Source organism: Harpia harpyja, chromosome Z (assembly GCF_026419915.1).
Source record: "Harpia harpyja isolate bHarHar1 chromosome Z, bHarHar1 primary haplotype, whole genome shotgun sequence".
Lineage (NCBI taxonomy): Eukaryota > Metazoa > Chordata > Aves > Accipitriformes > Accipitridae > Harpia > Harpia harpyja.
Genome location: NC_068969.1, coordinates 60,982,315 through 60,995,674, shown reverse-complemented (window position 1 = coordinate 60,995,674; position 13,360 = coordinate 60,982,315). Strand labels below are relative to the sequence as shown.

Sequence of the window (13,360 nt, the reverse complement as noted above, 5' to 3'; positions counted from 1 at the left end):
AGCAGCTTTTATCCGTGGAGCTACTGATTCGCAATCTTTTCCCAGAAAAGATCACTCTTCCTGTATCCTGCTCTTTAATTGCATGCATTCATTCATGTGTTGAACCTAAAAGGGCTATTAGTTTGTCAAGAACTCCAGCTCCCTTTGTCACATGAGGCCTGGGGTAGGCAAACCTGCAGTTTGAAGTGACCTGGTTCCACCTGTGTAGCACCCAGACTGCTGAGTGATATGGAGCACCTTTTCATGAAGCACTGCTGCTTTCTGGTTACCGGCTCTGTTGTCAGGAACAGTGTGCCCTGAAGCCATCCCTTAGCCTAGTCCTTTTGCCCAGGAAACTTAAGCTGTTAAATTTGTGGCATTGCCTGTGCATGAAAGTATCTTCTCTATGAAGTGCATGGGATGTGTCAAATACAAATGAAGGAATTCCAGTGGTAAAACCCTTCTGAGTCCTGTTTAAGACTGCATGACTGCGTTATGGAGAAATTTAAGCAAGCCATGTAGCTGGGCATTGTAGCTGACAATGTTCTATTGGTATTGGCAAAAGATCCATTATTGTGATGGTTTTCTTAAAAGAATAATCAAAAGGTTTTTTTTTTTCTTCTGTAGGGAATCTGATACCAGAGCCACCTAAAATACCATCTTCTACAAGCCACCCAGATCTCTTGGGTGGATGGGATTCTTGGGCAGATTCCTCAGCAACCAGCAATGTAGCGTCACCACAGTTGAAGCCTCTTTTTGAAGGTATTATGAAATGAAATTCTATTAGAGGGAATAAGGAATACTCCAAACCTGGTCAGTTTAATCACCTGAAACTGCTCAACATGTCTTCATGCATTTTTGCTGCTTTGCTTAAAGGAGTCTATGCTCTTGTGCTTAAATACCCCGTTGGTAAGGCACTTGTGTAGTTTTTCAGAATAAGTTCAAGGCAGAGGAGCCAAATAGTTTCAGTTGTCTATAGTAATGGTGATTCTTGTCAAGGTAAAAGATGTCATGGAGCAGAATGCTGGGGAGGTTTACACGAGGTGTTGTGGAAATAGTACTTTTATTCATTCTCTCAATTTCCAAATACACCAAGTACATGATAACGTTTTCTTGTTATACAGGTCAAGCTTTTACCACAGGGAGCCAGACCAGTGTGTCTTCAGGCCTGTCTTTCAGCCAGGCTAAATCTCAGAACTTTGATCCTTTTGCTGATCTTGCCAATCTTGGGTCTGGTCTTCCAGGTAAGATCTTACTTTTAAGAGCCTATACTTAATGCCTCTATGGTTTGATTTGCTTTTTGTGCCAATAAATGTGACTGATAGCTTATATAAAGGGAAGTGTTTCCTTTTAATTGTTAACAACCAGCTTTAGGCAGTTGCTGAGAACAGACAAGTAACAAGAAAAGATTGAATCTTTACAGAGACTGTGTGAAACATCCAGAATAATATTCAGAAGATAATCACAGCTGTGATTTAGAAACAGTATAAATACTTAAGCGCTTAAGAATCTAGTTGAGAAGGTAAGAGAAACCAGGGGTTGTGATTCAGTAACTGAGCATGAGGCTTCTTATCTAGCATTGATACTGTGCCGTGAAGGATATGAAATGAAAGCTGGATTAAATTCTTTGTTAGATCCAAAGTGACAGTTGTGTCCTTTTAAGTCAGTACTTTCCTTTGAATTCAGTAGGCCTTCATAGCTCTGCTACTCAAATCTGTCATGTTTGTAAGATGAGCACAAATCAAGCCCATACTTGTACACCAATACCATGAGCATTATGAATGTTTGTCAGTTTGCAGTGGTGTGCACAAGAAGTTATGTAAGATGAGACACATTGCAGAGTAACACTTGTCCTAGGATGTTATATTCACCCCAGACTCAGAAATTAGCCCTGCAGCCTTCTCAAACAACATTAAAACTAAGGGCAGTAAAAAGAGCTGAGGTCCTTGCATTTCAGGACCACACTGCCATAGCAAATGACTGATTTGTAGCTGTTAAATGTGACTAGCTGCCAAGAGTCCAAGGAATGATTTGGAACAGCCCATAGTTGCTGAGTTGCTGAATTGCAGAAATGTGTTTTTTCCCTTAGCTTAGAGCTGGCAGATGTTTTATCCTGTTGCCTTGGCAGTTAGCATTGTGTATTGAATTGAGTGCCCTCTTGGTGGAATTATCTTAGATAAACACAAGGTAACATACAATGTTTGTCTTCTTTATGTTGCCTGTGCATAATTACTTGCAAAATTCTAGTGTTGAAGCAGTATCAATAAGGCTGCTCTGCAGTAAACAATTTACAAAAATTTTCCAGTTTAATAATTCATGTTAATATGGACTCGTTAAGTCTATAGATAGTGTGACAGTAAAAAAATAACTTGGAGATGTAGGTATAGTGCACACTGAACCAGTGGAAGAAATTGTACTGATTTTAGCAGGATTTAGATCAATTCATTAGTCTTTCAGGTAACTTTCAATAGGAAAAAAGACTGCATTAAAAAGTAGCCAGATACCACTGTGCTAATTAACCTTCTCAGGCTTGAACTGAATTTTCAGGGAGTTGTAAGAACTGGAGTTTAGAGTTGGTGTTGTATTTTTCATAGGAGTTTTTTGGCCTTCACATATAAGTCATTATTCTGGAAGAAGAGTTATGAGGGTGAAGGCTGCTTAATTGGGAATGCTATATAAGCAGAAAAGAAACAATAACTAAAGGTATTTAGTAGTAGTGTATTAGGCTTGTGGTAGGATACCAGTAATGTTCTGTGATAGTTTGTGTTCTCACACTCTTCATTTCTAAGAATGAATTTGTACCAGAAAGTAGGAGTGTGGTGTTGGAAAAGTTGCTGCTGATAGTGAGGCATTGGCTTGTCCTACAGGAAGAATTTGTTGGCCTTGAAGACTGAAATAATGAATGTAGAATGTTTTGAAAGAGTAGGACAATGAGATTATTTTTCAGTGTGCAAGGTCATGTACTCTGACTAGTAACAGGGATTTTTTTTTCTGTAAATTTCACAGGTTAGAAATGACTGAAGACTAAGTTGACTATGCAGTTAGGTGTTTTAATGAAGAAACAGTGCAATCCTAGATTTTATCAGGTCTCTTATTGCAATACTAGGGTTTATGAGGTGTGGTATTGAGAGCTATAGTATGGCATCTTGTACATGGCCCTGGCCAGACATACTCTTGTCTAAACTGTTATACCTATGAGTGGAAGCTACAAAAGAGAGCTGTCAGGAGAGCTGAGGTGTGGGGAACCAGTTCTGAAAGAGGAAGCTGAGTTTACATTGCTGTGTGTCCCCAGGCGAGCTTGGTTGTTTTTTTCTAAGGCTTTAGGCTGAATAAAAGGGGGAAAAATAGAAACAAGAACATGTAAGTTTAAACTGGCTTGGGATATGTTTGAGCTGAAAGTTAGGTTCTAATCATCAGCAGCTGATTAATAATGTGTGTGGAGATGCAAATACTAATTCACCTTCCTCTAAGAAATATTGAGATGGGATCATGAGTTTGTCATTCAAGACCAAGTGATAAAGATTTCAGGTTTTGAAGTGTCAATATTTCATTCATATTATACTTCCTGGCTGGCTTCAGGTGTGGGACCATGTTTGACCACTAGTCTTGAATTTGTGTTCCACCATTTTTAGGGAATGCTTCCAACATGAAGAGGTCTTAATCTGTTTTAGGATGCCATAAGTGTGGTGTAAAATGTTTCTCTTCCAAAAAATCTAGATGCATCTAAAATCAGTTATCATGCTATTTTTTTCCCTGTGGGTATATGCAGCTTGTCAAGGGAACTGAGTTTCTAGGAATCTTTCCAAAGGAAGTCAATCAAGGGCAATTTAATGGTGGCTTGGTTTAGAATTGAAAAAAACAACTCAGGTTTATTCTCATCAGTGAGACAAGAAGCTGAATAATGAATTTAAAAGGTTGGAACTTTTTTCTGCTCAATTTGTTTACAATGAGTATTGTAGAGTAGAGAAAAGGCCCTGTGTGTTCTTCCCAAAGTGAGTATCGGGTGAAGCTGCTAAGCAGTATTATTTATAGTGGTTTAATGAAGGGAAATGGGATACTAAAATTTGAGTCAATATTGTGTTGATAGACAGAAGCCTATAGATCACACCAGGGTGATTACAACAATATCTCCTGCAGGCTTCAGTGCTCTTTTTACTCATGTGCAACATTCCCTGATAATGTTACTGTAGAATAATCTTCTCATCTTTCTTAAGCAGTAGTGCAAGAAGTCACTGGAGACCTTGAAAGCATTCATTTGAAAACATTCTCAATATATTACATTTTCTTGATCATATCATTAGTTTTTCAGTGTCTTCTGCATATTAACAGATGTTGAAGTGTGATGAATTGGGAGGCAGAACTACTGTCACTGCCAAATTATTTTGTGGCCTTACACATGCCTGGCTGATCAGACAAGAGCAAATGCTTCTGCTAAAACTGACGGTTGAGAACTTGAGTTGTAAGAGACTGGAAGACTTTCAGCAATGGCTCTAGCTCCTGCCATCCAAGTTATTTGTTTATAAGACTTCATTTTACACATACTTTCTCTTGTATAGTGGTATCACTGTAAACTGTGTGGTTAGATGTCAAGACCAAACTGTCTGACTTGTATTAAACAGGTGACAGGTACCAAGCTGAACAGCTAATTTAGTTATTTATTGTTAGGTCCCTCCAGTGGTGGGCTCTCAAGTAGTGGCTTTGGTCAGAAGACTGTTCCATCTCAGAAGTTGGGAAATCAGTGGCAGAAATCCACAAAACCACAAAGTGCTTCATGGCAGTCCCAGACTAAATCCAGCACAGCAGCTAAACCAAATTACACAGTAAACTTCAGTGTTATTGGAGGACGAGAAGAAAGAGGAGTCAGAACCCCAAGCTTTGGTAAGTTTTCTGAAGGCATTACTTATAACGGCCTGTGTGAAGTTAGTCAGATGTGCTGTTAACTGCAGAAACTCTTGTACCTTCATCTTTTTATTTACGTTTAGGTTGTGTCTTAGTAGAAATCAGAAAAGAGCTTGGCAAATCTGGTGTCCCGCTTTTGCAAAGCTACACTAGAATATCACAGAGACAAGCTGACCATGGCCCAGATATTTGCTAGTCTGGGCATAAAGTCTCAAGGCTACATTCACTCACCCACATGGGTACTGGTTTTGTATCACTGGGTTAGAAGGGTAAATTTGATCTATCCAGGGAGAGATGGTTGATAATGTTGCTTCATGCTAGTCCACTTGTGATACACAGGTAAGAGGATGCAACGTTTTTCTTAGCTGAAGAATAGTAGCTAGTCTTACAAGACTGAGGTTAAACTTACTGGAAATTCTTGTGTTTCAAACAGGGATGGGGATGGGAGCAGGTGGAATCATTCTTGGAACCAGTCTGTTAAGATGTTCCAACTGAACAGGCAAACCTAGAGGTATAGGGGTGGGAATGGCCTCTTCTACATTAACCTTCTTTGAAAATTTTATTTTCCTGGTGTGTTGGTATTAGGATTATGCCTCCCTTTAACTGACGTATAAGTGAACAGCAGGTACTTCCGTAAGTTGAAATGATTGTGTTGATCTCTTTCTGGAAAGAGGTGACAGGATGGAGAGGCAGTGGCATAAGTTGCAGCACTGGAAAGTCTGGTTGGAGAACAGGGGAAAAAAATTCAATTAGCATGATGAAATGCTGAAACGGAGCAAAGGATGTTGTGATTTGTCATCCCTGAAAACAGGTGGACCTCAACTGGACAAGGACCTGAGAAATTTACTAGTTGTCCTTGCTCTGAGTGAGGATTGGACTAGATGACATCCAGAGGCCTCTTCAGAATTCAGTTATTCTACAGCTTTCTAAAATTTGTTGGTTCTGTAATGACTATTCATGTTTATATCTTATCCCTTCATTATTCTGCGTAAATTTCAACGTATTTAAGTGTGGGCTACATACTTCTGACTAGAGTATTGAGTATGTGGTCACTTGAAAAACTGCTGCACAGCAGTTAGAATTACTTTACAATGGAAAAATGGAAACATTTCCAAAATAATGAATAGGTAGATGTGTACTCCCTCAAATCTACTCCATTTTTGAAAAAAGAGAACGTGCAAGTATTGAGTCACATGTATGCACATGAGGTTATCTGTTCTGCTGGACTGAACGCTTGTCAATGATCTCTTTTATTCCTATTCTTCTGTTCATCTTGTGGCGTTTATCAAGCCACTGAAGGATATTTATCATGGTAGTGAGAAATGTCATGCAGGTGTATCTAAGTGCAATATATTTCCCCCATTAATGTATTGTCCTATGTAACTTTTCATTTAATGTTTTTTTTTCTCCTTTCATAGGTCAAAAGCCAAAAGTTTCAGAAAATGACTTCGAGGATCTCTTATCTAATCAAGGATTTTCAGCTAAATCTGATAAAAAGGGACCAAAGACTATTGCTGAGATGAGAAAACAAGAAATGTCTAAAGATATGGATCCTTTGAAACTCAAGGTTTGTTTAACAGTGATTTTGATTTAAGTGCAAATCTGAGCTTATGCTTAGAACTGCTGATAACAGAGCAGAAGGATATAATGACTAACAGAGCAAACTGATAAAGCAGAATGAAATTTTATCTGTATTTAAGTCATATGACTGTAGAAGTTAATTAGCATGAACAGGAGTTAGTTGGCAATGAAGCAGCAGTGACAGTAGCACAAAGTGTGTGGATGGAACACAAGTTCCTGTTTCTTTCAGCTAAGCTTGGAGAATTTAAGAACCTGTTTTCCTGTCAGAGTCCATTTCTTGAAGCCAGAATTGTTCTTTATCTCTAGTGTTTGCAAAGGTCACCTTAGAAAAGATGGATTTGGCTGATAATACAAAACTACACTTTAAAAAACCAGGCAGGTGAGAATAGCTGTCTTCAGGGTGACTGCTTACTTGCATTTACCAGTTAACAAGTGCTACTGCTGTCCTAAGAAATTACTAAAAGATGCAGTTCTGGAGATGGGCTATAGAACTAGTCTGTGGGGTGTTACCTGATCAGCTCTTCAGACTTTTTATGTATTACTCATTCATAACATGACCTATTAATATACTTTCAGTTTGGGAGTCTTTATGGTGCTTTAGAAAAGTTTACGAAAGAACTTTGGGGGGATGCTGAAATTCATTTTCATTAAGTGTGTTACCTGAAGAGAGCATGCACAGCTTGCATGGGTACCTTTTAACACAAATCACCATAAATGGAGATAAATACAGATTTTCATTTACCATACTCGTTGCTGATAGAGGGCAGAGATTTTCATGTTGCATAACGCAGTGTTCAGTGAAGACACTGTATCACTATATCACAGTGGCTTGAATATTGCTGTTAAAGTCTGTGAAATGGCTGGTTATTCTCATCAACTTTCATGGGGATATCTGAAAGAACACTTTACTTTGTGCACCCCTGCAGGTTGCTTAAGTAAACATTAACTATTAATATGTGTGATCTGAAACTTTTGTACAAATCAAGTAAGAATTTTAGTAAACTTAACGTTGTGCCCTGACAGGGAGTTAGTGTAATTGTAATGGATGTTTTTAATTACTCCTGTTAATTCTCTTGTCATTAATTTTACAGTGTTTTGTAATATGTAACTAACTCGGTAATTTCTCTTGCAGCGACTGAATTGCTGCAATAAACTAATGACAATGAGCTACTCCCTAGTGGCAGATGCAAAATACCACTTTTGCATGGCTAATAATCTGGGTGCCAGAAGGAAGAATGTAGTAAGACAGTTGGACTTTGGGGGGTGAATGCAGCAAAACAGCTGTATTTGAGTCTTAATCTTGTAGTCTTGCACAGAATGAAGGTTATGTCTCTAGTTAGACTGAGAATGCTTACAGTGCTGCGTTCAGTTCTATACACTCTGTTTTTCCCAGATTCTTGAATGGATTGAAGGAAAGGAGAGAAATATCAGAGCGTTAATATCCACTCTTCATACAGTCCTTTGGGAAGGGGAAAATAAGTGGAAACCAGTCAGCATGGCAGATCTAGTAACTCCTGAACAAGTAAAGAAGTACTACAGGAAAGCAGTGCTTGTAGTTCATCCAGATAAGGTGAGTGTGTTTCTCTGATCTTCTTCCCTCTAGAAGGAATGCAAACTGCTTTTACTACACCATGCTAGTCACTGACAGATGCTGCAGCCTTGCTTCTTGGTCGGCACCCTAGATGCTCTTCACTTTGCTTACATTGTCTTCTGAATTTGGTGTCTTACTGCATTCAGATAGTACAGGATTTTTCTTGTCATCCTGACACAGCACAGAATTCAACAGATAAATGTTAACAAATGAAAGATCCTGTGAAGGTTGTACTGAGCACCAGTCAGTTATGCTGGGTTCTGACTGACTGCTGGCAGGTTGGAAGCTGATTAGTAGAATCTGCTTTATTTCTACCAGCTGATACTTCATGTCTTTTAGAACAAATTGTCAGTGTATAAAGACTCAGAGGCTGCCACAGCAAAACTGGGGAAAAACCTACTGAACCTCCTTTACTAAACAACTTTACTGGGAACTAGAAAATGTAAACTTTGCTAGAGTAAATAAATTAGCAGTTGAAAAATACTTGATGAATATGACATTCCAGTTGTCTTTTTAAAGTATTTAATGCATTCTATTGCTGTTTGTTAGTCTCCCACTGTATGAAGGTAGCTTCTTGTTCTGAATTGTTGCTCTAGGCTGTGTTTTAGATATAAAGATAAGCGTTGAATATACCTGGTTTAAATTTTCAGGCTTGCCTTCACTGGTGGTTCAGTGAGCAGTAGTTTAAGTCCTATGTCATCTTGTATCCATAACAGAGAAACAAGACCTTGTTCATTCTTTTCTTCCTGCCATCCTTTGCAGTTCTTGGCCATGTGGCTTCCTCCACCTTTGTGGTGGTTTCTCGGTGCTTTCTGTAAGCCCCTTAACACATCAGAGTCAGAACACAGGTCTTTTTGAGGTATTTTCTTCTTCCTTGTTTTTTTTTTCTGCCACTTTGAGTTCAAGCAGTCCCTAAAAATGTCTTTAAAGTACTGCAGCTGGCAAAAGCCAACCAGCAGGAGAAGGGGAAGGATACTGGAGAGGGTTCTTGGGCTTCCCTTTTGTGTTGAAAAGAACCTGTTAAAATGACTTATCTTGTGGGACTGGATCTTTACTAACGATGTGTATTGGGTTGGCCCAGAGGCAGGGCTGCTGTGAAATAGCATGCTCCTGATTCCCTGTCTATATTTGAGTATGGAGGCAAATGTGCAGGAAGTGCTATGTTGTTAATGTTGAATCTTAACATCATTCACAATTGGCAACAGATTCCTCTCCAGGAAATCCTATCCAAAAGGAGTCATCTTAAGTAGTGCTTAAACTTTATTCTTGTACGCTACTGCAAGGTCTGTCAGGAAGCAATTCCAAAAATGACTGAATTTCATCATTAACTAATATTAACTAAAACTAGTTATGAAAAGAGCTTGGAAAACTGTTTTTAGCTAAGTTTCAGTTATTTATGAATTGCAGTAAAAGTTTGAAGTAATGTAAGGAAACCAAGGCTTTGGCTTTGTTTAAAATACTTGTGGCAAACTTTGCATAAGATTGGAGACATCTGTGTCTCTGAAAGATTATATTCACACAGCAGTCTAAAGTTGCTGAATAAGATAGCAAATATAAAAGGGGTGAGATCTTTAAGTCACGTAATTCCTGATATTTTTATGCTTCTAATATGTTCTGTTTGTTTTCAGGCCACAGGACAACCTTATGAGCAGTATGCCAAAATGATCTTCATGGAATTGAGTGATGCGTGGTCAGAGTTTGAAAACCAGGGATCAAAGTCCCTTTTCTAAAGCTTCACCTTTTACAGAACTACTTCTGAAAACTGGACCTGAGCATTGTTGTGACTTTATTGCACCAATGATTTATGAAGCGCTTTTCCATGATTTTAGCACAGTTTCTAATCGTGCACTTAAATGTGGTGATGTATTCCGTAAGATGTAGAGTACAAAGCATTACATAGATGCATTAAGAAAACAGCTGCTCAGTACTTCAAGAAATCACAGTCTGGGAGTAAAGATTTCCTTTCAGTTTTAAATATGGTAAAACAGAATTTCAGTGAAGCTCCGTGATTTCTGGTATACTAGTATTAATTATAAATCATTCCAATTTCATTGATCTTTGTTTTACCTCTACCTTCCCGAATTTGTGTGTTACTTTCAGTAGTTTTGTGATCCAATTTTGATGTTTGGTGCCTGTCACCTTATTCAAAGTGCTTTAGTTATCAGCAGTGAATTTGCTTGGCTTATCTCAAACCTGAAGGTGTATATTTTCATCTGTATTTTATGTAATCAGTCTGATAATCATTCTGTAAATAATGTTTTCAGACAATACCTGTGTTTCTTACAATAAAGTAACAGTTGTTTAGCCAAAAAGATACCAAATGTGGGATAGTCAGCCAGGGTTGTTCTTGATTTTTTTTAAATTTTTTTACATATTGTGAATCTAGAAACAAATCTTGACTTTAAGGTCTGCACGTTCCTGCTGTTTTGTTATTTATTATGAACCTTTGGAAGGCAGTACTTTGACAAGTACTTATTTTCCTAGCTCTTTAAATGGTGTCTTTTGCTTCCAATTTCAGTGGAACATTCCTTCCATTGGACTTCAGATGCTCTGATAGAAATAATGTTATTCTGAAACTTGAAGTGTAAGCACAAAACATTTTACTCTGCTTTGATTTGTCTGAGTAAATACTACATTACTCATTATCATCTGGAGAGTATTTAAAGTGCTTTAACACATTTTGCTGCATGTCTGAACTTCTTGTATTTTTGAGATATGCATGACATCAGTGTATGTGAAAACATGGGCTGTATTTGTAGACTGTTGCATTTCTGCTCATCTACCTTCCATGCACTGGCTAGTGCAAGACGAGTAGAGACAAAACTTGATAGCAAAACTTGCCATGTTTTCTCATCCCTGTTCAGAAGGTAGTTTGTGAATGAATGCAAATGACCAATGACTGTTATACTCTCTGTAATAACAAAATGCAATTTTCATATCAAGTTTGAAAATGTTGGAAATTAGTGTTGTGGTATTAAAGCTTCGGCAGCAGTCTTTTGGAACAGTACAGTTAGACATTCAAGGGGATATTTTGATCATTTTGCTGTTTTGTACATTTTGCATGCTTAACTGAGTGGGAAGCTGTACTATTATCAGAGGTAGCTGTTTAGCTGCTAGATCTGTTCAGCAATATCTGAACAGAAAACATGAGATTCTAATGCCACCTGAACAGTGTGGTGGATGAGGTTTTCCACTGCCATGCCAGCCTGAGAGCTGATGGGTTAGAGACTCGTGAACACAGGTTGCAGTTTGTAGTCTCTAAGCTCAGACCGACACAGTGACTTATTAACCTCTGATAAAAGGTTTTGTGTATGTATCTTCAGATATATTTAGCTACTGTGATTTATTTGTTTTAAGATTGAAGCCAGGATCAGTTATGGATCAGGAAGGTTATATATTATTCATAGAATCATAGACCAAACCTTAAAGATTACCTAGTTCCAACCCCCCTGCCATGGGCAGGGCCACCTTCTGTTAGACTAGGTTGCTCAAAGCCCCATCCAGCCTGGCCTTGAACACTTTCAGGGATGGGGCATCCACAGCTTCTCCGGGCAACCTGTTCCCAGTGTCTCACCACCTTCACAGTAAAGGATTTCTTCTTAATATCTAACCTAAATGTACCCTCTTTGAGTTTAAAACTGTTACCCCTCGTCCTTATCACTACAGTCCCTGTTAAAGAGTCCCTCCCCATCTTTCCTGTAGGCCCACTTTAAGTACTGGAAGGCCACTATAAGGTCTTCCTGGAGCCTTCTCTTCTCTAGGCTGTACAACCTCTACTCTGCAGCTCATCTTCATGGTCATCCTCTGGACCTGCTTGAGCAGATCCATGTCTCTGAGCTCCATGCACTCCAGCTGGTCATAGAGAGTGACACCCCCTCCTTGTCTCCTCTGCCTGTCCTTCCTGAAGAGCCTGTATCCTTCCATTCCAACACTCCAGTCATAGGAGCCATCACACCATGTCTCCAAGATGCCAATAAGATCATAGGCCTGCAGGCATGCGTGTGTCTCAACTCCTTGTTTGTTCCCCGTGCTATATGCGTTTGCATAGAGGCATTTAAGTTGGGCCCCCAGTGAAGCTGACGTAATGGCTGGAATTCCTTTGTGCTGCTCTCCAGGTGCTGTGCTGCTGACCTGTGATCCCTCTCCAGGCTCTGGGCTTCTATTGCTGGCACTGGCATCGAACTGGTAGGAGTGGAATGGATTGAAGTTCCCCTCCCCTGGCAACTTCAGTTTATTCATAGCTGCAGTTGTATTTCAGTTAATGCTTTGAAGCAGTCTTAAATCTCAGTAGATTTCTTCATAAATCAGGTAACTGGCTGTCTGATTTAGAGTAAGAGCTAATTTTTTTTTTCCTTGGGACACTTCACTAATTCTTTGTGTGCATGGTCTGCATCCATGGAAATTAAAGGCTTCTGCTGGTAGGATAGGTTTGTTGGAGACTTGCATGGCTTTTTACAGTTCTAGGGCAAATGATATCTAATAATAGGTTTAAAAAGACATACACAGGTATATAATGACTGTGACTGCCCTCCTATATACAGCTGAGAGATAAAGCATTTCTGAGGGAGCTGCTTTTAGTAAGGAAGGACTACTTTAAAAAGCCACGTTCCATTCAGCACATACAGGCAACTTAATTTTGAGGGATGCATTTTTAACTGTTCTTTTCTTAAATATGTATATAAAAAATTAAAACTGAAAACAGGGAGTAACATATCTTCCTCTGCTTTGTATGTTTGGTAGCATTTTCTGGATGATGTCTACATTTCTCTGTTTTTATTTCTCTACTCTTGTTTGCAAAGGTTTCTTTAACAGCGGAGAAAAACCTTAGATGTGATTTTAAGTGTGCAGGGAAACATGAGTGCAAGTGTTTTATCTGGAACTGAAGATATCTTGAAATTCATTCCCCTTTTGAAAGTTATGGAAAATACTGAAGTTTGACTGTGGATTCTTTCAAGAGCCGTTGATGATTACTGAAACTTCAGTCAAGTTAATGGGACGCCTCAACTTATTTTATGGCTTAATCAGCTCTGGTCCTCACTGAGGGAACTGTCCGATTCCTCTGTCCTGCTCCGTTCTATGTAGTTGAATTTTGGTGCTAAGAATCTGGGAGAGGCTTAGTTTGGTAAACTCTCAAATCTTGACAATGAAACTATTTGGGGGGGGGGGTTGTGTAATTTAGCTGTGTTGCATACAAGAATGTGCAAAAAGTTGGATTTCAGTAAGGCCCTGTAAACCAACTTCAGAAATTTAAGTGATGAACATGAACATAGTAAACTGAAGTTTAGTTTTCTTTAGAAGATAAAGCAGCAT

The 13,360-nt window shown here is 38.8% G+C and overlaps 1 protein-coding gene across 5 annotated transcripts in view; it reads left to right on the top strand.

Annotated features, from left to right (window-relative positions):
• The window catches only part of GAK (cyclin G associated kinase), a 68,823-nt gene extending 57,766 nt beyond the window's left edge, over nt 1-11,057 (top strand). For 3 of the 5 annotated variants that reach the window (XM_052776132.1, XM_052776133.1, XM_052776130.1), the window contains 6 exons: nt 607-741; nt 1,104-1,223; nt 4,645-4,857; nt 6,297-6,445; nt 7,853-8,029; nt 9,679-11,057. In XM_052776132.1, coding sequence (XP_052632092.1) covers nt 607-741; nt 1,104-1,223; nt 4,645-4,857; nt 6,297-6,445; nt 7,853-8,029; nt 9,679-9,780 — 896 coding nt within the window. In that variant the 3' untranslated portion in view covers nt 9,781-11,057. Of the gene's footprint in view, nt 1-606; nt 742-1,103; nt 1,224-4,644; nt 4,858-4,961; nt 5,090-6,296; nt 6,446-7,852; nt 8,030-9,678 lie in introns of those variants that run through there. The other 2 variants (XM_052776134.1, XM_052776135.1) reach the window with 2 other exon arrangements.
• Nucleotides 11,058-13,360: the final 2,303 nt, after the last annotated feature.